Genomic DNA, 27,885 nt, shown 5'->3' with positions numbered 1-27,885 from the left:
TTGTGCATAAAATACAGTTAATCAAAATTTCCCTACAAACCACACTTTCGGAATTGACACTTTTTTTAAAAATACATCCCCAACTAGTAATTTGGGCATAATTAGATTTAAAGACTAATTTACATGCACGATACAAGTACAACAATCTTATTTAGTAACCCTCACTGCTTACAGATAGAATATCTCAGATTGATGAGTATACAGTGTTGGCAAAGCATTTTCCAGAGAGTAAAAATTTTTCTAACAGATTTGTAGTTTCTTTTCTCCAAGAACATAGTGAATACTATTTAGAACTCTGCAGGGTCATTCTCACAAAGCCAACTGATTTTGTAACTATCAGTGTAAATAAAGACAGATTTTAGGCCTGACTTAGGAATTACAAGAATAAATGCAAAATAAAGGGAAAGTCCTGATTAAATCTGACCATATGACAATAATTTCTATTCTATGTTTAGTATTTTATCAATAGCAAGTTGATTGATAAAAAAACCATACGGTTATTTGGGTTTATAAATAGAGGAATAGGATAAAAACAAGAAAATGAAAGAACTTCATACATCAATGGTTAGGCCTCAGCTAGAGTATTGTGGACAATTCTGAGCACCATACTTCAGGAAAGACATAAAACCCTTTAGAAAGGATACAGAGGAGGTTTGCTAGGATGTTACCATGGATAAGGAATGTTGGTTATGAGAAGTTGGAACGGTTAGAAGTGTTCTTCTTGGAACAGAGAAGGTTAAGAGGTAACCTAATAAAAGGTTTTCAAGATGAGAGGTTCTGATAGAATGGGTCAATATCTGGAGATCATGGATTCAAAACCATTGATAAACAATCTAGAGAGGAGATGGAGAAATGTTCTCCCTGTTGGGATCTGGAATACTCAACTTGAAAACTGGAGAAGGCAAGGGGGGGTGGGGGCGAGATGGTCATACCATCATCCACACCATAAGGCATTTATTTAGCTATGATTCAAAAATCAATCTCTTCAAGTAAGGTGATGAAACAACTGCAACTAGCATTAACTAGCAAAACACCCCAAGAGACGTCACAGAAACTTAAATTACAGGAAACAAAACTGACACCGAAGCAAAGGCTGACATCAGGACAGGTAACTAAACGCTTGGTCAAAGAGGTAGGATTTAACCCACATCTTGGAGTAGCAAGGCACAGAGACCAAGAAGTTTGTAGGGAGAATTCCAGAGCTTCAGGCCATGCAGTCACAAAGCAAAAAACAGGCTGGCAGCAGATATAATAAAACGCATGTCTAGTGTTTTTCTACCCCACTACATGCCCCCCTCCAACACATGTTCTAATGAAAATCCAACTTGCTCATCTTTCCTGAAGGCAGAGATGCAAGGCTACTTGGTGCATTCTGGTACCTTGTTTAAGTGATTATTCACCTTTGAACTCTGATATCTGCTGGCAATCTGTTCAACTTGCAAGAGCCACCAAAAGATAATCACATTATAGTCACATTGGTTATCCAAAAATGTGCTTCTTGCATGGATAGTGAAACAGGTTTCCTCAATTGCCCCACCACCCCCGATCAAGAGATGCTATAGCCATTTTCTAGGATCCCTACAATCTCTCCACTCTAGACCAGACAACAGAAGATGAAACCCAACTTCTTTGGTCTCAGACTCAATTACTCACTCAGCTTTTAAGCGACTCTTGATCCAATATACTTCAAAATACATTTAATATTTCGCGGCACCATTACTATCTTTCATCTAAATCAGGTTGCCCCCATGATGTACACACATTAAAATAGTTCAAAGTTACAGTACAAAATGGTTCATCAGCATGAATTCTTCTGACAGTCATCACAAAAGCAAAACTCATTTGGAATGCCAACAGGACCACTTGAATTACTGCCTTGAAGCCTACTGCTAGATATCTATGATCATTTTTCTTGCACTGCAATTAAAGCACATTGTTGAAATATTTCTGCTGTTAGAACATCCCACCTGAAACAACCAATCCCCATTTGCCACTTTTCAGTTGTCAACAATAACTTTCCTTTGGGCAGCATGGTGACTAATTTATTAGCTATTGTGGTTTGGCAAGTCTTATGAAATAGCTATGAACCAGCTGATTGGAAGGTTAAAAATGCCGAGCAGACCAGTTTGATACCCATGATTAAATATTACTTGATGTTCAAAGTATTTTGAAAGATTAACATAAAATTACTTTAAGCTTGTCCCTTCAAACTCTAGCTAAATAAGCTAACCCCTTCTGCCCTTTAACTGCCATTATTGGACTGTTATAAAGCACTTGTGTAGTCTCAATACCATAGTCACGTTATACAACTTGGACACAGCTATAATTTCACTATGGATTCAGAGAATCCATAAATGGCTAAAATCAGCTGTTTACGTCCTAACTTCCAACTCATACCATAACTTCTGTGGGAGAACCGGTGGAAATTCAGGGTTTATGAACTCTGATCTTATGGCCTGCTTATAGACCAATAATGGGGAATTGCTAAAAAGAACAGGCACTTATTGTCTGTAAGCACTCCTAATCTCATTACCAAATTAGATTATTTATAGATGAATCTCCTTACTCTGTCAACCATCAATCCCTAGCAAACCAGTTCAGATTGCTAAAATGGATTTGATTTTAAATGAACACCAATTTTTGTACCTCTCTGCTCTAAACTCCTTGTCATTTGATACAGTAAACTATAGTGGAATAATATAGTATGCGACCCATTTGAAATTAAACAAACTTTTAGTTTGCAGGACTTGCATCACATTTATTCACTGAGCCACAGATACGCCTTCTAACATATTATACTATCAAACATCAATAATGAAGCACCAGCCAACAAGTTCAACTCAAGAGGGTACAGTAAAATCTGAATTTGGATGAATCAATATTATATTTGATGGTTGCCAGAAACCACAGATATATTTGCAGTCTCATCCACGGACACCACATACTTGATGTCATCTTATCTGTACCTTGAATTCTTTTGAATGGAGTTCTTCAAAGGGGGAAAAAAAACGACAACGCAAGAAAACATGGCACTTGCACAAGTGGTAGAATACACAAACAATGCAGTACACCAACCAGATAAACTACTTTATCAGAGTACCACTTGCAATGGCTTCTCTTCCTACTTCTGCACCGTTATCTCAAGTGCCCCTTAAAGATCTATCCTTGGTCCTCTCCTACTTCTCACATACATGCTGCCCCTCAGCGACATCACCCAAAAGCATAGTACACTGATGACACCCAGCACTACTTCACCACCACTACCCCTCTCAACCCCTCCACTGTTGAACTATTAAACTGCTTATGGATGAGCAAGTTTCCTCGAATTAAATATCAGGAAGACAAAGCCATTGTTTTCAGTCCCCACTCCAAACTTCAGTCCCTAGTTACTGACTCCATTCCTCTCCTTGGCAAGTGAGACTAAAGCAGTCTGCTTGCAACTTCGGTGTCAGATTTGACCCAGAGATGAGCTTCCGATCACATAAGCACCATGACAAAGACCGGCTATTTTCATCTCTATAACATCGCCTGACTTCACCCGTCTCAGCTCATCCGCTGCTGAAACCCTCAATCATGCCTTAGTTACCTCTAGACTATTCCAATGTACTCCTTGCTGCTTCTCACATTCTACCCTCTGCAAAACTTGAGGCCATCCAAACTCTGTTACCCATGTCGTAACTTGCACCAAGTCCCGTTCACCTATCACTGCTGTGTTCGCTGACATACACTAGCTCCCAATCAAGCAACATCTCAAAGTTAAAATTCTGTTTTCAAATCCCTCCATGGCCTCACCCTTCCCTATCCTTGTAATCTCCAACCTCAACCCTCATATTTGCACTCCTCTAACTCTGGCCTCTTGAGCATCCCTGATTTTAATTACTCCACCATTGGTGGCCACACCTTTAGCTGCCTAGGCTCGAAGCTCTGGAATACCGTCCCTACACCACTTCCCTCCTATAAAGATGCTCCTTAAAACCTATCTTTTTGACCAAGCTTTTGGTAATCTGCCCCAATATTTCATGTGGTTTGGTGTCATTTAGTTTCATATTGTTGTGAAGTGCCCTGGGACATCTCATTGCATTAAAAGGTGCTATATAAAATACAAGTTGTGTTGTTGATTGCAGAGGGGGGTTTTTTTTGGCTCACTTCACAAAGAGGACAGACAAGAGTGGTGTTCAAACTCCTGACTGGATCCAAAGATCACAGAATCACAGAATAATACAGTGCAGGAGACCCTTCGGCCCATCAAGTCTGCACCAATGCATTAAAACACCTGACCTGTCTACCTAATCCCATTTGCCAGCACTTGGCCCATAGCCTTCAATGTTATGACGTGCCAAGTGCTCATCCAGGTACTTTTTAAAGGAAGTGAGGCAACCTGCCTCTACCCCCCTCCCAGGCAGGGTATTCCAGACAGTCACCACCCTCTGGGTAAAAAGTTCTTCCTCAAATCTCCCTTAAACCTCCCACCCCTCACCTTAAACTTGTGACCCCTCATAACTGACCCTTCAACTAAGGGGAACAGCTGCTTCCTATCCACCCTGTCCATGCCCCTCATAATCTTGTACACCTCGATCAGGTCACCCCTCAGTCTTCTCTGCTCCAGCTAAAACAACCCAAGCTGATCCAACCTCTCTTCATAGCTTAAATGAAGCATCCCAGGCAACAACCTGGTGAATCGCCTCTGCACCCCCTCCAATGCAATCACATCCTTCCTATAATGTGGCGACCAGAATTGCACACAGTACTCCAGCTGTGGCCTTACCAAAGTTCTGTACAACTCCAACATGACCTCCCTGCTTTTGTAATCTATGCCTCGATTGATAAAGGCAAGTGTCCCATATGCCTTTTTCACCACCCTATTAACCTGCCCTTCTGCCTTCAGAGATCTATGGACAAACACGCCAAGGTCCCTTTGTTCCTCAGAACTTCCCAGTGTCCGGCCATTCATTGAATACTTCCGTGTCACATTGCTCCTTCCAAAGCGTATCACCTCACACTTTTCAGCATTAAATTCCAGCTGCCACTTTTCTGCCCATTTGACCATCCCGTCTATGTCTTCCTGTAACCTAAGACACTCCACCTCACTGTTAACCGCTCGGCCAATCTTTGTGTCATCCGTGAACTTACTGATTAGGCAGACAGGTCAGGTATCTTTAATGCATCGGTGCAGACTCGATGGGTCGAAGGGCCTCTTCTGCACTATTATTCTGCGATTCCTACCAAAATGCACCTGACACTTACCACTATTGAAATTCATTTGCCAATTACATGCCCATTATGCAAGTTTATTAATATCTTGTATTTGTCACATTCTTTTCTATTAACTATAATCCCAACTTGGCGTCACCTGAAAATTTGTTCTTCCCAATTCCAGAGTCCAAATCAATGATATAAATTGTCAACAGTGGTCCCAGCACAGATCCATTTGGATTGCCACTTCCCACCTTTAGCCAGTCTGAGTCGCTACCCTTAACACGCACAAACTATTTTCTGTGCTATACTCAGATTGCTATCCATTCTGTTACCTGTCCTGACTCCACATGCATTGACCGTCATGCACCTACCATGTGGTAACTTAACGGTCTAAATATATTACACCTACTGCATTACCCATGTCTTTCATTGATCTCACCAAAGCCGTTGACCTCGTCAGCAGACATGGTCTCTTCAGACTACTAGAAAAGATCGGATGTCCACCAAAGCGACTAAGTAAAATCACATCATTCCACGAAAATATGAAAGGCACAATTCAGCATAGCGGCACCTCATCAGACCCCTTTCCTATGCTGAGTGGCGTGAAATAGGGCTGCGTTCTCGCACCTACACTGTTTGGGATTTTCTTCTCCCTGCTGCTCTCACATGCATTCAAGTCTTAAGAAGGAATTTTCTTCCACACAAGATCAGGGGGCAGTTTGTTCAACCTTGCCCGTCTAAGAGCAAAGACCAAAGCACGGAAAGTCCTCATCAGGGAACTCCTCTTTGCTGACGACGCTGCTTTAACATCTCACTGAAGAGTGTCTGCAGAGTCTCATCGACAGGCTTGCAGTTGCCTGCAATGAATTTGGCCTAACCATCAGCCTCAAGAAATCGATCATGGGACAGGACATCAGAAATGCTCCATCCATCAATATCGGTGACCACGCTCTGGAACTGGTTCAAGAGTTCACCTACCTAGGCTTAACTATCACCAGTAACCTGTCTCTAGATGCAGAAATCAACAAGCGCATGGGAAAGGCTTCCACTGCTATGCCCAGACTGGCCAAGCGAGAGTGTGGGAAAATGGCGCACTGACACGGAACACAAAAGTCCGAGTGTATCAAGCCTGTGTCCTCAGTACCTTGCTCTATGGCAGCGAGGCCTGGACAACTAATGTCAGCCAAGAGCGACGTCTCAATTCATTCCATCTTCGCTGCCTCCGGAGAATACTTGGCATCAGGTGGCAGGACCGTATCTCCAACACAGAAGTCCTCAAGGTGGCCAACATCCCCAGCTTATACACACTACTGAGTCAGCGGCGCTTGAGATGGCTTGGCCATGTGAGCCGCATGGAAGATGGCAGGATCCCCAAAGACACATTGTACAGCAAGCTCGCCACTGGTATCAGACCCACCGGCCGTCCATGTCTCCGCTATAAAGACGTCTGCAAACGCGACATGAAGTCCTGTGACATTGATCACAAGTCGTGGGAGTTAGTTGCCAGCAATCGCCAGAGCTGACGGGCAGCCATAAAGGCGGGGCTAAAGTGTGGCAAGTCGAAGAGACTTAGCAGTTGGCAGGAAAAAAGACAGAAGCGCAAGGGGAGAGCCAACTGTGTAACAACCCCGACAAACAAATTTTTCTGCAGCACCTGTGCAAGAGTCTGTCACTCTGGAATTGGCCTTTATAGCCACTCCAGGCGCTGCTCCACAAACCACTGACCACTTCCAGGCGCTTACCCATTGTCTCTCGAGACAAGGAGGCCAAAGAAGATTACCCATGTCTCATCTTTTGGTCAAGCATAACCATCCATTTTGAAATCAGTGCAGACTATATACTATAGTCAGTTTATAGATTTCTTTCAATTAACATTCATGCCACACAAGGTGGCGGGCAATCACCATCTCTAACAAGAGAATCTAACCATTTCCTGTTGACATTCAACGACATTACAATCACTGAATCCTCCAACATCCTGGGGGGTTACCACTGACCAGAAACTTAATTCCACCAGCCATATAAATACTGTGGCTACAAGAGCAGGTCAGAGGCCAGGAATTCTGTAGTGAGTAACTTACCTCTTGGCTCCCCAAAGCCTGTCCACCATCTACAAGGCACAAGTTTGGAGTGTGATGGAATATTCTCCCTTGTCTGGATGAGGGCAGCTCCAACACTTCAGCTCCACACCATCCAGGATAAAGCAGCCCACTTGATCACCACCCTATGTACCACCATAAACAAACATTCACTCCCTTCACCACCAGTGCACAGTGGCAGCACTGTGTACTATATACATGATGCACTGCAGCACCTCGCCAAGCCTCCTTGGACAGCAACTTCCAAACCCAATACCTCTAACACCTAGAAGGACAAGGACAGCAGATGCATGGGAACACCATCAGTTGCAAGTTCCCCTTCAGCCACACACCAGTCTGACTTGGAACTATAATCACCAATCCTTCACTGTCGCTGGGCCAAAAACCTGGAACTCCCTCCCTAACAGTAGGTACGCCAGACAGATTGCAGCGGTTCAAGAAGGTGACTCACCACCACCTTCTAAAGGTCAATTATGGATGGGCAACAATGCTAGCCTTGCCAACAACATTCATATCCCACAAAAGAATAAAACAAATCTTGAGTAAAGATTCCATCATCTTTCCTACCCCCAATGTTAAGCTGATCTACAGTTCCCTGAACTTGTAGAATCTCCCTTTTTAAAATATAGTTTTAGTCTGCCCATCAGTCCTCCGGCACTATTCATTTTTCTAATGGATTGTCACATATTTAATAGCACCTCTACCTCTAACTTTTAATGTATGCAATGCAATCCATCCAGACCAGTTCTTTTTTAGCTCCTCGAAGGTTGTATAGTTTTTTTGAATTATTGCCCCCCTTGCTATCTTAAATCTCTTTTTTTAAAAAAGATCTTTACGGTCATGCTCACCTTAGTGCCCTGGTAAATACGGAGGCAAAAATAACTCCAGTATTTCTGCCATTTCATTGTCTTTACTCAAGTTTCACTTGTGCATCTCAGAATTCCCTATCTTGATTTTTCTTGGTATCAGTGTTCGTAGAATACTCTTTTTTTTAAAAATATTCCTTAGTTTAAATTTTGTAGTTTTGCTTTGTTTTCCTAATTTTTTTTGGCTTCTTTCCCAACTTCTTCATATTCCCTTGCGAATCTTTCCTTTATCATGAATGTATTAATATATGTCACCACCTTTAGTTGCAAATTTTACCCTCATCTTTCATCTTTGTTACCTCACACCATACTTTCAAATGCCCCAATATTTTAACCAATACCAGAACACTAGTTACCTTTTCATAGTGTTTAGGTTTCTAACAGTCCAGTATCCTAGACTTTCACTCCTGCTACACACTGGCATGGATTGTGTAATACCAAGCAATAATTATAAAATATTCTGACAGATGATTCCCTGCAAGCAAGGACACTAGTTGAATGAACTGATCCAAGATAGAAAATAGGTTTACTCTGCCTATAACTTTTTTATTTTTTATTTAGAGATACAGCACTGAAACAGGCCCTTCGGCCCACCGAGTCTGTGCCGACCAACAACCACCCATTTATACTAACCCTACAGTAATCCCATATTCCCCATCACCTCCCTATACTAGGGGCAATTTACAACGGCCAATTTACCCATCACCTGCAAGTCTTTTGGATGTGGGAGGAAACCGGAGCACCCGGCAAAAACCCATGCAGACACAGGGAGAACTTGCAAACTCCGCACAGGCAGTATCCAGAATCGAACCCGGGTCCCTGGAGCTGTGAGACTGCTGTGCTAACCACTGCGCCACCCATTCTATGCCATTTTCAAATGGCAATCAGCTCTAAAAAAAAAAAAGGACTCTGATGCTTGCTTTTGGTTCTTAAAGAAAAAAGCCATCAAGCCAAAAGATGTAGAAAAAATAGAACACTTAAAAAGTAGCATTTTTGATATGCAATTTAAATGCAGTGGAGAAATTTGGGGCTGAAAAAAAAATTGGGAATTCAGGAAACTGTCATGCCAATCATTGTGATTTCTCTCTGAATAAGAGTTTGATGAGCAAGAGGATTGGAATCCTTTTCCACGTTCAGAGCAATGTTCCCTCTGAGCCGCATGGCCACACAGCAACCCAAACACGTCCGTGCAGGCCAAGCACAAACCCGTCCCTTTACATTACTGTGCGTGCACAGCCATGCAAGAAAATTTAAGTAGGGCCACCTATTTAAACAAATTGCCCATGCACACCAAAAAAAAATTAGAAGGAACATTGGTTGAGACATGAAAACCGGCTTCACTTATTAAAAAAAAGAAACTGGTTAGCTATGCAATAGCACAAATACTTAATCACAAGGGAAGAGTCTATTTCAGAGTGGCTAGGATGTGGAATAAACTTTGTCCATTACAGAATCCACTAGCAACTCTTGAAATGTACTCCTCTATTTTGTAAACACCTGCACTGCCTGCAAATTTTAATTCCCACGTCTGACAAACTGAATTCTACAGCTTTTGAGTTTGACATGAGCAAATTGCATCAGTGTTAATAACAAGCACTCACATATCCAGAAAAGAATGCAGAAGCATACAGAAAATTCAAGGGTTAGGTAGTTAGTTTTATGTCAAATCCCTCAGAAAATCATGTTCATTGCAGTCTAAGTTGACACAAACCTACAGATGTTTGTCACTGATGAGATGTAACATCTCAATACCAAAAAAGAAAACTTGAAACGCAATTGAAAACTTTTAAAAGTAGCTCATAAATGGAGGCATCTGTCCAAATAGAGTGGTCATGGGCGTAATCTGCTTACATTTTCAATCTAAAACATACAAAAAATACAGGGGAAGCACGTTTGGGTTAGGTGACAATTAAGACCCCCTGATTTGTTAAGCACCACCTTAAAAAGTTCAGTTTAGGAGGCAGTCAACATTCCACAGTACTGGTGTCTGGAAAAAAAGGTACATTCCTAAAAACTCAGTTTCCAACCTATATTTTAATTTTGCAGGTGATTTCTGAACTGTGGAAAATAAAACCACTTTAAAGGGAACTGCAAAGAGAGATGAATTACAAAACAAATAGACCAATTTAGGTAAACTACTATGACATTTCTCTGACCCCCCCCAAGGCAATCGAGCAAGCTGAGACACCACAATGACTGCCATCGATTCTGCTACTCCTGACAAGTTCTGCCAAAAGAACGAAAACAGCAAGACAAACACCCATGGATAAGGACAGCAATGTAAAAAAAAGTATTAAAATGCCAGAGTTTATCTACAACACAGACAGCTCTCAATTCTGATCTGTGGTTACTGTCATTTCAACTACTTTAGTTCACAATCCAGGAATCCATAGCTGCATTATTTACCAAATTCTCATGTTAGCAAAAGGAACAGATTTTCCTTTTACATTCACTACTACATAGGTAGATAACATCCTGCTCATCAACACATTCATTCAGCCTGTACTAGCATGAATGACTTACGTTATTTGGATTTGTTTTCAGAAGTGGAGAGAGTGTTTACTCAAGACAAAAATAGTGCATTGCCAATATTTCACTCCTTTGTTACTCGGTTCAGCTCATCACAAGCTTCCCAAATAAAATGAGCAACCATATAAATGCTTCTCTGTAATTTAACACAAATGAAACCAAGTGAGAAAACTTACTGCACCACTTGAAAGTCAGACAAATAGGAAGTGTCTGTTACATACTGCCATTTCCCTATCTCTCTTTAAAATGCTGCTGCCCGATAATTTGAGAAAATTGTTGTATGGATGCATTTTTCTCTCTACACAACATTATCTTCCCCAGGACAAGTCCCATTGGGTCAAATATATCTAACATGGCACATTAAACTCAATTCATATGCTGCAACTACTACCAAGTCAGTCAAATCCAGCAACACTAGTAATTAAGTGAATATAAAATACACTAGTTTCTTCACGATTATATAAACAATCATGCGAAATAACAGTCTGACAGGACCTCAATTAACAAGCGTAGCATTTAATACAGCCCTGTAGAAGAAATAACGCAACTTAATAAGGAATCAACAACAAAACAAAAAACAGGGATACACATAGCGGTCCTTCAATATTTGAAATATAATATTCAACAGGAATATCGTACAATAAAATTCAAATGGACTTTTTGGTGGAGGGTGGGGAGAAAAAAAAAAAAATCACTAGACTTTAGCAAGCTATATCTTATCCGCCTTGTATTTTAGGAGAATATATTGGGAACTCCAATATGCTGCAAGTTCACTCCTGATGCTTCTTGCAATGCTATGGAGGTCTGAACATAGAAAAGGGCTACATCAGGTGGGTTGATATCAAATGGAGGTTACTGTTGACCAATTAAATTCCAGGCTATTCATGCATATTCGCCACTGTGTACTAGCTAGATATGGGAGATCAGCTTGGCTGCTTGTCATCTCTGGCAGGGATGATATACAATGAGCAGTAGGGGAGGGGGATAAAAAAAAAGACTGGAAACAATTAGATTAAAGCAAAAAGTAGAACAAAAAATATGCACAGCAGATAGAAAACAATGGGACAGTTATTTGGGTATTAAAGGTTGCCCTTTGGTCAAATATGCAAGCTATTAAAATTTTAGCTTTAGAATATGTCTAACCAGTCTCATCATGTCTTACACATTAGTCACCTGAATAACCACATCTATCTTTAGATCAATAGGGGTAAAATATTTGTAGGGACAATTCCTAGTGGGAAAGAGAATGCCCAGGGAGTTGTATTGCAGAAATAGGGCTGTCCAGCCTACGACTTTCCAGCTATTTCATTCAAATGGATCTGGCCTAGGTGGACTGAATTCAAAAAACAGTAAACGAAAAATGCGAGGCCTTCAAAAGTGGAGATGGTTTGGGTAGATACATTACAAGGGGAAAAGGATGTCCATCAAAAGCTAGAGCTGCCTGAATGACTAAAAATAATACAATTGGACAGAAAAAAAGGCTTATAACAAATATAAAAGTTGCTAATACAGTTGAGGACCAAGCTGAATACAGAAAGTTAGAGCAGATCTTAAAAGGGAACCCAGAAGTCTTTCAGAAACGAATAGTAAAAAGACAGTCCAAGGAAAGGTGGGGCAATTAGGGACCAAAAAGGAAACGGTGAAGCATGGCTGATGTACTAAATGAATAGTTTGCAGCCATCTACACTACAGATGATGTTGCCAATGAAGCAGTAGAGGAGCAGGTAATAATATTGAATAAGATTTTTTTTTTTTAAAAAAAGGTCGACGGTGCTCAAAGTAAAAAAGACAGTGCAGATGTGATGCATCCTAATTTGGAGAGGGAGAGAGAGAGGGCGCGAGCGGGAGAGGGAGAGCGGGGTGAAAGAGGTTTGGCCACAATCGTCCAATCCTCTTTCAATATGGGAATGGTGCCAGAGGAACGTTCAAAAAAAAAACCTGCTCAAAAAAAGAGAGGGGGTTAAACCTGGCAATAACAGGCTGGCCAGCCTAACAGTGGTGTTGAAACTGAGACAATTATCCTGGAAAAAATTAACTGACACTTGGAAAAGTATGGGCTAATAAGTGAAAAAGAAAAAAGGCTTGCTTTTATATAGCACTCATTACACAACCACCAGACGTCTCAAAGCACTTCACAACCAATGAAGTACTCTTGAACTGTAGCCATTGTTGTTCTGTAGGAAAAGTCGGATGGATTGTTAAATGCAAATCGCATTTGACTAACTCGATTGATGAAGTAATGGAGAGGGTTGATGAGGGTAGTGGAATTGATGTCATGCATATGGACTTCCAAAAGGCATATCACAAGAACCACAATTATTTTATACATCAAAATTAAAGCCCATGGGATTAAAGGGACAGTTGCAGCGAAATTGGCTAAAGGACAAAAAGCAGAGGTGAACAGCTGTTTACACACTGGAGGGATATACAAGTCAGTATTAGGACTGCTGTCATTTACACACATCAAAAAGGGCAAGGACTTGGGTGCACTGGCCAGAATTACAAAGTTTGCAGATGTGGCGAAGAGGATAGTAACAGACTTCAGGAGAACGATGATAGACCGATGAAATGCACAGACACAAGGCAGTTGATACTTAATGCAGCAAAGTGTGAAGTGATTTATTTGGCTAAGAATGAGGTAATATAAACTAAATGGTACAATTTTAAACAGCATGCTGGAACAAAGACCTAGGGGTATACATACAAATTTTTGAAGGTGGCAGGACAAGTTGAGAAGGCTGTTAAAAAGCATATGGAACCCATGACTATTAGAGGCATAAAAGAACAGAAGCAAGGAAGTTATGGTTGATCTTCATAAAACACTGATTAGGCCTCAGCTGAAGTAATACGTTCAATTCCAGGTGTGAAACTTGAGGAAGGATGCCAAGGCCTTGGATAGGGTGCAGAAAAATTTTATGAGAATGGGACCAGGGACAAGGCACTCAGTTATGATGAGAGACTAGAGAAAACTGGATTGTTCTCCTTAGAGTAGGAGGAAATTTGCAGAGGTGCCCAAAATCCAGTAGGAGAGTCTGTTGCCAGCAGACAAGGTAATAGGCAATAGAACTAGAGGCCACATCAAGGGGAAAAAAAAAAACTACAGAGCGAGTTGCGATCTGGAGAACACTACCTAAAATGGTGCTGGTAACTTTCAAAAGGGAACTGGATAAATATTGAAGGGGAAAAATTTGCAGGGCTATGGGGACAGAGCAGGGGAGTGGAATTATTTGGATAACTCTAACAGGCGGCAGAGACTGAATGGCCTCCTTCTCATTCCATGATTTTGAAGCTCAGAAAATCAGGTGTTACATGTCCACGATTTTCCAAAATGCACATGTTAAGATCAAAGCAGGAGAAGTGCACTGTTAATTCAGTCCTACTTCTCCACAGGTCACAACATATATTTACATTTTCCCACTTACCGAAACAATCATATAGTCCACTTTCCCCCAGAATAAAGCACACAAACCAGGTTTCTTTAAACAAAATTACACTATTACAAACCAAGCCTTAACCAATAAATGAAGTAAGCATACACACGAACTGAAATATTAAAGCCCCTTATTTTAAACACACACATGGGAAAAAGGGATTTTTGTTTACAGCTGTTACAAAGAAATAGAGGGAATTAAAAAACCCCACTTAGGCTTAAAAGTATGGAAGGAAGTCCTTTGTTTTGGCGTGGTGTCCCAAAGGCGACTATCAATGGAATCTTCCAAGAACAGTTCTTTCCAGGTGATGTTGATGATCAGTCTGGGTAGGTTTTCATAGAGATGCAGCTACAGAAGGCTTCACATAGGTCTTGCATCAGGTGTTCAGCAACAAAGGTTTCAATTCTTATACATTCGATGCAAAGTTCCTTCAAAGATGCAAGGTTTCTACAAACATACAGGATTTCTTCAAATAAAGGAGGCAACAGGAAACACATTTGATACAGGATTTGCTTCTCAAGAGCAAGATGGGCTGGTTGGCTGATCTCTTTTCGCCTGGCAGATCAATAAGCAAACTCCAACTCTTTCAGTTTTCAGACCAAGCCAACTGCCTTTTTAAACAGTTAAAAATGAAACAAACTGTTCCCGAGGTAAGTCGCGTGACATCTATACAACCTGGCTTATCACTTCTTTGTAAATATCCCTTCAGGTCAAAACACAACACCCTGCTGGGTTCTTTGCAAACAGGTGCCTTCCAGTAAAACTTGTTTACATTCAGTCCAAATCTTCTGGTAACTTCAAGAAAAGCACCTAAAGTTCAGCTTCAAGATTCCAGCATCCATGGAACCCTTTTTCAGTTTAAAAATAGATTCTCAAGTTTCAACAAAAAGTGGAAACCCTCTCAACACATTCAACTCTCCACAGCGTGCATTGGAAAGTGGAGTCACACTTTGTATTCAGGCACTAGTCTAAAGTCCAAGGAAACATACGATTTACTAAGTTTTAAAATAATTCAGAGGAATTCTACATTTTATTTATATTCTCATAACATTTGAATACTGCATCAAACCTACAGGTAATATAAAAATTTATGTAATCCTCTGACTACTGACTGTAGTATGTGCCTGACTTAGTCTGCACACAGAGCATTTGGTAAACAGTAAACAATACATTATTCGTAGAGATTTATAACAAATGTTTCACCTTGTATAAAAAGATTTGTTCGAGAACATACCTTCAAATTTACCATCCAAATAAATAGAAAAAGGGCCTTGCTGATTTTAACATCCTTAAAACTAGTAAGCAATATAATGCAAACTGTTGGCAAGCAAACATTAAAAGATTACTGTATCACATGTGGGTGTATTGTGAACAATCTAGGGTTGATAAAGATGAACTTGTCCAATGGTACAAAGTACAAACAAGTTCAAATGCATATGGCCTTTTGGACTATCAATGCTATATAAATTACTGTTTTGATTTTCCAATAAGCTGTTTAAAACTGGCCTGTTGTGCATGTTATTTTAAGAACATACTGACAATTATTCAGAACATTCAACGCTGAGATTAAACTATTACCAAACATTTCAATAAATGCAAAAATACATGATGGAAATCTGAAATAAACACAAAAAGTGCTGGAAATACTCAGCAGGTCTGGCAGCATCTGTGGAGAGAGAAGCAAAGTTAATGTTTCAGGTCAGTGACCTTTCATCAGAACCAAACATTTCAAAGTAGGTTAGCACCAAAAACATCCAGATTTACTCCATGGGAAGTACCAAGGTTTAGCAAATAGTGTGCTGTCCACAAATGAACCCCAGCCAGGATGTATTAAAAGAAAAATCAGCAAAGTACTGAATTTAAATAAACTCATTGCATGGCTCCATTCTTACCAATCCTAGCACAGAATATCACTAGGAACTTACTCCTCCTGCTGCAGCACCATTACCTCTTAAATCTACCCAAGGGTTTATCCTTTGCTGTTTCCCTTCTTGTTATATGCTGCCCCTCAGCAACTTCATCCATAGACATACATTCAGCTCATGTACACTGATGATAGGATTCCAATCTCAACCACGCCACAAGCTTTTATATTGTCAGACTGCTTCTCCAATGTCCAGTTCTCTGATGAACCTTGCCTTCCTTCAGCTCAAAAGGCAAGACTGATGCCATTACATTCCACCCCTGCCACGAGCTAGGCTCCTTCCTATCCCCCTCCCCCAACAGACTGAAAGTGGGTGGTTGATGGTCGGCACAGACTCGGTGGGCCGAAGGGCCTGTTTCAGTGCTGTATCTCTAAAAAAAAAAAAGTCTATTTGATAACCTTTAGTACCTTGTTCAACCTTCAAATTGGCTTCAAACCCCACATCTTCTGCATCACAAAGATCTAATTTCTACAACATTATGCACCTACATTCCCACTTCATTAAATCTTTTCTGTTTGCCTTTGCCATCTTCAAACCCAGTTACCTACTGGCGTCCCATCCTCCACCTTCAAACTCAAACTGGTCCAATACTCAATCCCACAGTAACTCATGATTGCTCTTCATCCAAGTTTTCACTGACCCCTTTAGTGGCTTCCTTGTGGCCAAACCCAAGTTAAGAATCCCCAGCTTTACATCCCTTATGGCCTTGTCCAATCCCATCTATACAACCCCATCCAGGCTTGAATTTCCCTCCCCACCCCCCTCACTTCCGACTCCAGCCTCTTGAATCCATCAATGGCACACGACCATTCAAATGCATGAATCTTACTCAAATTCTCTCCCTAGATCCAACTCCACTGCTAATCTGTTTAAAACTCAACTCAACTAACTGTTTGGGTACTCCCCCCCACCCACCCCCCTCCATTTAGCATTAAAAAGTTAAATGTGCAAAGATGTTAAATAGATAATAAGTGGGATAAAGTGCTTTCCCTCATCTTTCTTTAAACTTCAGTAAATTTTGTTCCCCAATACAAAAGATTTTTAAAGAGAGGAATAAATTTATATCTGAAATATTCTGGACAAAGTAAATTACAATGTATTTCAGTTTATTTCTTCAACCGAGCTATACATTTGCACCAACCCATGATTAAATAGGAACTAAATTCTTGCAAATAAAACTTCCACAAAGCAGGAAATTCTTAGGAGGAGAGACTGCAAAACATTTTCTTATACCTTCACATTGCATGCTAAGTTAGTTCTGTTATCAGGCACATTGAAGAACATGTGCATTTCAACACATCATTCCAAACTGGTGTTCCAGTATCTAGTCACTTAGTTGCAAATCAGGCCCCTGACGTTATATCCTATTATTTGTCTCAAAATGTAGCAACAATGTTGGATACGGGTCAATGGGAATGCCACTAAAGAACATTGGTTAAGACTTTTCTAACAACTTTGAACATATTTAACTTCTAACAACTTTAGAGGTACTACGTAGAAAAGTTACTAACTGCAACAGTGAAAGAACCGAATTAGCAAAGGTAACCAATAACTAACCAAGAGGATCACCCAAAGGTAGTCATGACAAAAGTTGAATTTTTCACGTGAATCAGGGTTGGGGGAAGGGCAAGGAGGAAGTGACAGGAAGGCAGTAGAGGGATAAAAGTTAGTTGGTGGGGGGGGGGGGGGGCGGCACAGCGGTTGCAGTGGAGAAAGACACTACAGGGGCGATTGGTGGACTGCCTGGAATCCTGAGCTAGGGAAGGGAGCAGGGGAAAAATAAAAGACATGGGCTGTAATAGGGAAATTGAGATCAAGGATAGGAACACAGACCTGGGGAAATCAGCCAGCCTTCAGCAGGAGGATAAATGCAGGCAGTGGCTGAGAGAAGGATGTTGAGAGTGGCAGGGTGATTATTTCTATTGGAGGAATGAAATGCAGTTCAAAATAGCCTTTGATGAGCAACAGTAACCGCGGTTTGGGGCGGGGCGGGGGGCAGAAGGGGTGTCGCGCAGGGAATGGGCAAATCAAAAAATAAGATGGGATGTTAGGGTCGAGGTGGAAGGCAGGCTGACAAAACTCAGTTATCAGAAAATATTTTCTCTTGTTGACTGGGCACATTTCTAATTCAAATACAGAATTTCAGGCTTCCACTACCAAAGTACTTCATTACTTGCCTAGCACTTAATTTCTGATCTTCACATAGATATGGCTGAAACCTCAAGTTTACAAATAAATGCATTGCCATAGTATGACTAGAAATTATATTTGGATTCTAATTAAAAAGTTTTTTTTTTTACTGTTTGACTTGGATTTGTCAATGTCTGGCAGAAAGAGCCAAGATACTTACGATTTCTGTTGATATGAACTGAGGCCCATGTCAGACTCCGTCTGTAAATACACAAAATAAGTCAATGTCTAAACTGCAGAATGGCTGAAAGCAACCACCACCCCCACCGCCGAATTCTCAAATTAATGGTGGCAAACAGGCCAACAATTGATATTCAATGTAAAAAAAAAGGAATTGCAAACAAGGTCAGTGAGATGGTTCACTGGGGTCTTGGTTAAGTGAAGCAGGGTAGCAAGAAATAGATTCTTCCTCATTTTTCCTAGCTGACAAGTTCATCACAGCCAAATTGTCTGAGGAGATGTTGAGTGGAGAACTGGCACTTCTCCAAGGAGGACAGCAGCTCCTAATATTCAGCTATTGATTTCTACTTGATAAAACTGTAGCGACCAATTCAATGTGTGAGCAATCAGAAATAGCATTCTTGTGACATGCTCCTCTTAGAACTGACTATTTCACGATCCAAAACCCCAGATGAGATTAATGTATTGAAAATATTATGTAAATACACACAATCTTTGCCTCCTTGAATTAAAGTAAATTCAGTAGGATTATAAACAGACAAGTTTTTTTAAAAATACATGCACTCTACTTTCATTATAATGGTTTTCAGAAGATTAAGTATTTTCATGGTATAAGGTGCATATTGGTTATAGCAAACATTCCCTGCTTAGTATGACACAGCACTAGGTGGCGGATCATAGGCAAGTTGAAAATTACAGCAGTTTTAAGTCATTCACCATTACATTCAAATCAGTCTTCTCAACCCTCTGTCTCATCTCCAAAAAAGCTCCAACCTCTCATTCAGAACTGTTTAAATCACTATAATAGGACCTTTGATATGTTTCAGAGACATTAAATGTTATATAAATTCAACTGCTTTAAGTAAATTTAATTTTGCTGATTTACAATATAGCACATGGTCCCATTATGTGAACAGCTGGCCCAAATCACCAAAAGCTGCTCAATTCAAGATTCTTCCATAAACTGGACACCAACTTATCCCACAGCTCAGGCTTCCGGGCCTTTGAATCCTTTTTCTATTACTATTTTAACTCTTAAGAATCAACAATTTAGAAATGAACCAAACACAAACTATGTTCACAAGTCACAAAAGTAGTCACTGGTGAGACAATGAGAGCACTATATAGATTATACTTGGTTATAGCAGTGTCTTAGTTATCCCATCATTGTTGAGAGATTGAATACATCTGGCAATTTGAGGCTTCAGAAATAAAAACTAACTTAAAAATTGGTGGTTTTTCATAAAAACCCAAACTGGTTCACACTTCATTCAGGGAAGGGAATCTGCCATCTCTTCCTGGTAGGCCTACATACAACTTCAATTGTACATTATATGGGTGATTCTTAAAAGCCGCGTGGCCCAACACGTCACTCAGTTCTAGAAAGATCACTATAAAGCAAGAATGCCCTCCAGCCACTCCACTAGCGACCAAGGGTGGGCCAATTATTGCAGTTTTGCCAGCGTTGCCTGACCCAAGAGGAAATATGGAAAAAAGGGAAAAATTAACCACACAAAAAAAAGCAAAATACTGCAGATGCTGGAAATCTGAAACAGAAACAAGCAATGCTGGAAATACTCAGCAAGTCTGGCAGCATCTGAGGAGAGAGAAGCAGAGTTAGCGTTTCAGGTCAGTGACCTTTCATCAGAACTGGCAAAGGTTAGAAATGTAATTAGGTTTTAAGCAAATGAAGAGGGGGCAGGGCAAGAGATAACTAAAGTGAAGGTGTTGATAGAACAGAATCAGAGAATAACTGACCAGAAGGTAATGGAGCAAAGGTAAATGGTATGTTAATGGTGTGTTGAAAGACAAAGCGTTAGTGCAGAGGGGGTGTTGGACAGAAAATTAAACAGCCCCGGCTCCAAGCACAAACATGAAAAGAAGTGGGCAGGCACATGGTAAGGAAAATGAATGATGAAACAACCCAAAATAAAAAAAAAAAGAGAAAATAAAAAAGGGCCCCCCTTCATGCTCTGAAATTACTGAACACAATGTTCAGTCCAGCAGGCTGTAGTGTGCCTAAAGGGGAAAGAAAAAAAAAATAAATAAAATAAAAGGTAAATGAGATGCTGTTCCTCGAGCTTGCATTGGTATTCACTGGAACGCTGCAGCAAGCCCAGGACAGTTACATGGACATGAGAGCAGGGGGGGGGGGGGTGCTGCCCGCAACCGGAAGCTCGGGGTCATGCTTTCAGACTGAGTGGAGGTATTCTGCTAAGTGATAACCTTACCTGCGTTTGGCCTCCCCAATGTCGAGGAGACCACAGTGAGCAGCGAATACAGTATACTAAATTGAAAGTACAAGTAAATCACTGCTTCACTTGAAAGGAGTGTTTGGGGCCTTGGATAGTGAGGATAGAGGGGGTGAAAGTTCATGTATTACACCTCCTTCGATTGCTTAGGAAGGGGACGAGGTGTTGGGGGTAATGGAGGAGTGGACCAGAGTGTCATGGAGGGAATGATCCCTTCGGAATGCTGACAGGGGTGGGGAACGGACGATGCATTTGGTAGTAGCATCACGCTGGATATGATGGAAATGGTGGAGGATGATCCTTTGGATGTGGAGGTTGGTTGGGTGAAAAATGAGGACAAGGGGAACCCTGTCACAGTTCTGGAAGGGAGTGGAAGGGAGGGGAAGGGGTGGGGTAGGGAAATTGGCCGCACACATTTGAGGGCCTCGTCAACCACAGCTGTTGGGGGTGGGGGGGAAAAAAAAAAGAGGAGGAGGAGGAGGAATTCTCTGTTGAGGGAAAAGGAAGACATATCAGAAGTGCTGTTGTGGAAGGTTGCATCATCAGAGCAGATGCAGAGATGGAGAAACTGGGAGAATGGAATGGAGTCCTTACAGGGTGTGAAGTGTAGTTGAGGTAGCTATGGGAGTCGGTAGGCTTATAATGGATATTAGTAGACAGCCTATCACCAAAGATGGAGGCAGAGAAGTCAAGGAAGGGAAGGGAAGTGTCAGAGATGGACCATGTAAAGGTGAGGGAAGGGTGGAAATTGAAAGCAAAAGTTGATAAAGTTTTCCAGTTCGGGGCGGCAGCACAAAACGGCACTGATACAGTCATCAATGTACTGGAAAAAAGTTGGGAGGGGGCCAGAGGAGTAGGACTGGAACAAGGAATGTTAGACGTATCCCACAAAAAGATAGGCATAACTAGGACCCATGTGGGTACCCATAGCAACACCGTTTACTTGAAGGGGTGAGTGGAGTTGAAGGAGAAGTTGTTCAGCTTGAGAACAAGTTCAGCCAAGTGGGGGAGGGTGGTGGTGAATGGGGACGGTTGGGCCTCTGTTCAAGCAAGAAGTGATGAGCCCTCAAACTGTCCTGGTGGGGGATGGAGGTATACAGAGAGATTGGCAGTTAGGGACAGGAAACTGGAAATTGTCAAAATGACGTAGAGCATAAGAGTTACAGATGTGGGTGAAAGAGACTAGACCAGCGGAGAAAAGATAGAGTCAAGATAAGAAGAAATAAGTTCAGTGGGGCAGCAACAGACAGACAATGGGTCTGCCAGGACCACCCTGTTTGTGGATTTTATGAAGGAGGAGGTATAAGGAAGCTATCCGGGGTTGCGGGACTATGAGTTTGGAAGCTGTAGAGGGAAGACGGCCAGAGATGAGGTCAGGGACAGTTCTGGGGACAGTCACGATATTTGGTGGTGGGGTCATGGTCCAGGTGGAGACAGGAAGAAGTGTCTGAGAGTTGGCGCTGAGCCTCAGCAAGGTAGAGCTTGGTATGCCAGACAACAGCCTTGTCTGCAGGTTTGATGACAATGTCAGGGTTAGACCTGAGAGAATGGAGTGCAGCAAGTTCAGAGGGAGACAGGTTAAAGCGAGTGAGGGGGGCAGAGAAATAGAGACGGCTGATGGCTCGCCGACAGTTTTCAATGAAAAGATCAAGAATGGGTAATCGGCCAAAGGGAGGGGTCCAGGTGGAGGGACAAGGCTGGGAGGCGGGTGAATGGGTCTGCTGGTCAGTAGAGGACTCCTGGTCAAAAGAAGTGAGACCAGAGGCAGAGGCAACAGAAGAGCTTAACGTCATGCCGAGCGCGAAAGTCATTGAGGTGGGGGCGTAAGGGGATAAAACAGTACTTTGCTGAGTACAGAATGTTCAGCGTCAGAGGGGGGCAGGTCAGAGGGTATCGTGAATACACAAGGGGTCAGATCATTTCAGGTTCCTGATCTTTCATCAGAATTGGTGAAACTTCAACCTGACCCGAAATGTTAACTGTTTCTGCTCGACCTGTTGAGTATTTCCAGCATTTTGTTTTTATTTGTTAACCACACCACTGACCAGATTATCTTTTTCCTTCCTGCCACGCATGGTCCTCTCAATAATCAATCTTTACAATCATTTAAAAACCCTATAAAACTACATTTAGAAAACATGAGTTTGTATAAAAAAAATGGTTTGTTGGCTCAATATTGCAACAGTCAGGATCATCGTGTTTTGGAATCTGGTTCATACAATAGTCAATGTTCCCACTAGTACCAGGTTCAGACATTAATCAATTCTCACAAATATTTCAATAAAGCATAAATGTGACAAATTTTTGTAGTGTATCCAAACTGTGAAAAATATCCAGGGCAATTACGAATTCTGTGCTTGCACACTCAAGCCATGTCTGGATAGGCTATTGCTAAGGAACACACAGATCAGTGATGGTCGAAGCAATGAGGTGATGTATTAAGATTACCAAGTGTACAGATAGTCATTTGGTAGTACAGAAATTGAGCATTGCTAAAAATAGAGACATTATGTCAAAGCTTTTCATATTGCAATCAGGACAATCTGCAAGAATACCAATGTAAGGGAAACAATTTTATGCTAAGAGCATGCTGATTGGTTGGAAAGTGAACTCTGATTGGTAGAGGCGTTGCCATGGAGAATGCACCAGTTAACAGTGACTGACAGTTAACTGCCAAGCTGTGTTTGAAATTTAAACCAGACAGCTTGATTCCAGTTGGTCAAGGAACTGCCCTGAGGAATGTTTCATGCTGCTACTATGCAGTAGCAACACGTGTGGTGTTTGCCACTAACAGGAAGCTGCCATCAAGCCAAAAAGACATCCTGCCTATCACACAAGTGAGTAATGTGATATATGAATTTCAATGCCAGCTTGATACTAGGTATATAGGCCGTATGTCCCAAAGACTGGCAGATTGTATCAAACATGTCCCTTCTGCTGTTTTCAATGGGCAAGGTACAGGCCGCAACCAACCAATCTGTGCTTGCAAAACTCAAAACAGTGTCCAACATTGGATGAGTTCCGCGATTGGACAATATTTGCTAAATAATCCTCAGTGTGCTAAAAATTATGCTGACAACCAATTTAAGATAGTCAGTAGGGCTCGCAGTGTGGCACATTTGCACATACTGGAAGCTACATATATAAAAGCAAAATACTGCAGATGCTGGAAATCTGAAATAAAAACAAGAAATGCTGGAATCACTCAGCAGGTCTGGCAGCATCTGTGAAAAGAGCAGAATTAACGTTTCAGGTCAGTGACCCTTCTTCGGAACTGACAAATATTAGAAAAGTCACAGGTTATAAGCAAGTGAGGTGGGGGTGGGGCAAGAGATAACAAAGGAGGTCTAGATTGGACCAGGTCACGGAGCAAAGGCAAATATGTTAATGGTGTGTTGAAAGACAAAGCATTAGTACAGATTAGGTGTTAATACACTGAATATTGAACAGCAGCAAGTGCAAACCTGAAAAAAAACAGTGGCTAAGCAAACTGAACAAACTAAGATGAAATGAAATAAACGCAAAAAAAAGGTTGTAAAAAATGTAAAGAAGAATGTAAAAAAAAAAGGAAAAAATAATAACTAAAAATGAAAGTAAAATGGGGGGCTGTCATGCTCTGAAATTATTGAACTCAATGTTCAGTCCGGCAGGCTGTAGTGTGCCTAATCGGTAGATGAGATGCTGTTCCTCGAGCTTGCGTTGATGTTCACTGGAACACTGCAGCAATCCCAGGACAGAGATGTGAGCATGAGAGCAGGGGGGGGGGGGGGGAGGGGGAAGTGTTGAAATGGCAAGCAACCGGAAGCTCAGGGTCCTGCTTGCGGACTGAGCGGAGATGTTCCGCAAAGCGGTCACCCAGTCTGCGCTTGGTCTCCCCAATGTAGAGGAGACCACACTGTGAGCAGCGAATACAGTATACTACATTGAAAGAAGTACAAGTAAATCGCTGCTTCACCTGAAAGGAGTGTTTGGGGCCTGGGATAGTGAGGAGAGAGGAGGTAAATGGGCAGGTATTACACCTCCTGCGATTGCAGGGGAAGGTGCCATGGGACGGGGACGAGATGGTGGGGGTAATGGAGGAGTGGACCAGGGTGTCGCGGAGGTAACGATCCCTTCGGAATGCTGACAGGGGAAGGGAGGGGAAGATGCGACTGGTAGTGGCATCACGCTGGAGGTAGCGGAAATGGCAGAGGATGATCCTTTGGATATGGAGGCTGATGGGGTGAAAAGTGAGGACAAGGGGAACCCTGTCACGGTTCTGGGAGGGAGGGGAAGGAGTGAGGGTAGAGGTGCGGGGAATGGGCCGGACACGGTTGAGGGCCCTGTCAACCACAGTGGGGGGAAATCCTCGGTTGAGGAAAAAGGAGGTCATATCAGAAGCACCGTCATGGAAGGTAGCATCATCAGAGCAGATGCGTCGGAGACAGAGAAACTGGGAGAATGGAATAGAGTCCTTACAGGAGGTAGGGTGCGAAGAAGTGTAGTCGAGGTAGCTGTGGGAGTCGGTGGGCTTATAATGGATATTAGTAGACAACCTATCCCCAGAGATGGAGACAGAGAAGTCGAGGAAGGGAAGGGAAGTGTCAGAGATGGACCATGTAAAGGTGAGAGAAGGGTGGAAATTGGAAGCAAAGTTGATAAAGTTTTCCAGTTCATGGCGGGAGCAGGAAACGGCACCGATACAGTCATCAATGTACTGGAAAAAGAGTTGGGGGAGGGGGCCTGAGTAGGACTGGAACAAAGAATGCTCGACATATCCCACAAAAAGACAGGCATAACTAGGACCCATGCGGGTACCCATAGTGACACCTTTTACTTGAAGTGGAAGCTACATATATTAACACAGGGCCCTGTTCTTAGCAGACAGAAAGAGCATGTACACACATTGCGTCTGTTTCAGCTAAACAAAATAAGTGACAGCCATTCACTAGTTCATTCCTCAGGGCAATGCCTTGATCAGTCATGCTGCCTGGTTTAAATTTCAAACCAAGCTTGGCAGTTAACAGTCAGTCACCATAAACTGCCACATTCTCCAGAGTCCACTTGCCAACCAATCAGCATTCTCTTCTCAGTGTAAATTTGTTTTCCTTACATTGGTATTCGTGTGGATTGTCCTGATGAGTGCATGACAGAAAGCTTCAACATAGCGTCTCCATTTTCAGCAATACTCAATACCAAGTGTATTGCACAATAAAGCATACTGGTTTAAATGCAATTTTCTCTACCTTGTTTTTGTACCAGTACACTAAAGTATCTCGTAACAACTTTCCATCCAAAACTGCCCCCATGCACCTTCAACATGCACAGAACAGAATATCTTATTACGTAATATCCTTTATACACATCAGCAATCATTTCCTATTATAAAGTAAACTGCGAAATGATCAAGAACTCCAAAGTCTTACTGTTTCCATACACATTTCCTGGTTATGTGAACTTCCTCTTTGCCTGAACTTCTTGTCCATCACATACATTTGAGCTGGCAAGTAAACTTCCCATGTTTGGTGCAGAATTTAACTGCTGCTTTCCCATTAGTACTGCAATATTTTCTGAATTACTGGATTCTGCAAATACTAATTGCAAAAAACACTAGCTTTAGATTGTATCTAGCAATTTTTCAAGTTGAGCTTTATACTTTTTTTTTTAAAAAAGTAAATCGTTCCTTATTTTCTTTGGCGGTCTGACCTCTTTGGCGCACTTTAACCAGAAATGAAGCTTCCTGTTAGAAAGTACAACAGTCATGGAAAACCAGAAAGGAAATCACTTGGATATCAACAATTACAAATTACAAGGGAATTTGGGGTGAATAAAGCTGATGCTCAACGAGCATGAAAAACTGCATTTCTAGCCCTCCAACGGCAAAGACTCCTCCACAACTCTACGCAACCAAACCTTTGGTGCAATGATGTGATGTCAGAGTCAGAGATACTGCACTGAAACAGGCCCTTCGGCCCGAGTCTGTGCCGACCATCAACCACCCATTTATACTAATCCTACATTAATCCCATCTTCCCTACCACATCCCCACCTTCCCCCTACCTACACTAGGGGCAATTTACAATGGCCAATTTACCTATCAACCTGCAAGTCTTTGGCTGTGGGAGGAAACCGGAGCACCCAGCAGAAACCCATGCAGTCACAGGGAGAACTTGCAAACTCTGCACAGGCAGTACCCAGAACTGAACCTGGGTCGCTGGAGCTGTGAGACTGCGGTGCTAACCACTGCGCCGTCAGTTGAAGTTTTTTTTTGATGCTCTTTGGCTTAAGTAGTACTATCATAGCAATTCTAAACTCAAAGCCCAAAGTTCCATAATACCAAAATTTCAATTTGCTGCAGTCTTGGGGTAACTACCCTATATAAATTTCACTTTTGGGTGGCACCCATGCAAGATAGCTGCCAGTTTATTTTACTGAACTACAGCCTTGCAAGAGCTTACTAAACGTATTGAAAAATATGATTCCAACAAATGCTCACTTCTAAGCTCTAGTAATAAGCACTATTTACATTACTGGACTAGTCATAGAAGTACAGTTGTACAAATGGCATAATGCATCTACCCAAAATAATTTTGTAGAGTTGTTCAGTCTGAAAGCAATGTAAAATAAATCCGAATGTAATATATCCCACCAGCCAGAGCTTTGAACTCGGCTCAAAGCTGACCTTCATTTTGTTACATTTACAACTAGATGTCAGAATTTTTTTTACTCGAAAACAATTAAATTATGCAATTTAACAAAGGTATAACAGTATACAAGTATAAGCAACCAGTTGGCAGCCACAATTAACAGGAATACAAGCATTTATGGTCTGGCCATTTGTAAGCATTGTAGTAAGCTGTGGGAGGCTCTAGAGATACCATGGTATTTTGTGTCAATGAGCAGCTTTCAACAAAAATTCTATTCACTTGTCATAATGAAGAGAGAGCAACATATTCTTATATTTTTTTTAAAAATGCTCTTCATCTCCAACTATGTTTTCGCATGAAGTCCAGTAATGGTATAGCCTAATGGCCTATGTAACTCATTTGGTTGCAAGCCTAGCAGCCTTTTTTTCATAAAAACAAGTTAGAGGAAGACAGCAAATTTACTTGTTAGAGAAAAAAAAAAAATCAGCAATTTGCAGGAAAATCAAAAATGGCCAAACTAACTAAAACAGCTTAGAAAGAGAAAAGCATACACTTCTCATTCAATATGGCATTAAATGTCATGAATTACAC

General features: G+C 41.6%; 1 protein-coding gene across 3 annotated transcripts in view; it reads right to left on the bottom strand.

The window, feature by feature from the left end:
- The window catches only part of tmem131 (transmembrane protein 131), a 217,679-nt gene that overhangs the window by 129,821 nt on the left and 59,973 nt on the right, over positions 1–27,885 (bottom strand). For all 3 annotated transcript variants that reach the window (XM_068033293.1, XM_068033291.1, XM_068033292.1), the window contains one exon: positions 18,397–18,437. In XM_068033293.1, coding sequence (XP_067889394.1) covers positions 18,397–18,425 — 29 coding nt within the window. In that variant the 5' untranslated portion in view covers positions 18,426–18,437. The remainder of the gene's footprint in view (positions 1–18,396; positions 18,438–27,885) is intronic.

This window comes from Heterodontus francisci, chromosome 6 (genome assembly GCF_036365525.1).
Source record: "Heterodontus francisci isolate sHetFra1 chromosome 6, sHetFra1.hap1, whole genome shotgun sequence".
NCBI classification, from domain to species: domain Eukaryota; kingdom Metazoa; phylum Chordata; class Chondrichthyes; order Heterodontiformes; family Heterodontidae; genus Heterodontus; species Heterodontus francisci.
The sequence above is the reverse complement of the archived record's forward strand: the minus strand, read 5'-3'. Positions and strand labels throughout refer to the sequence as shown.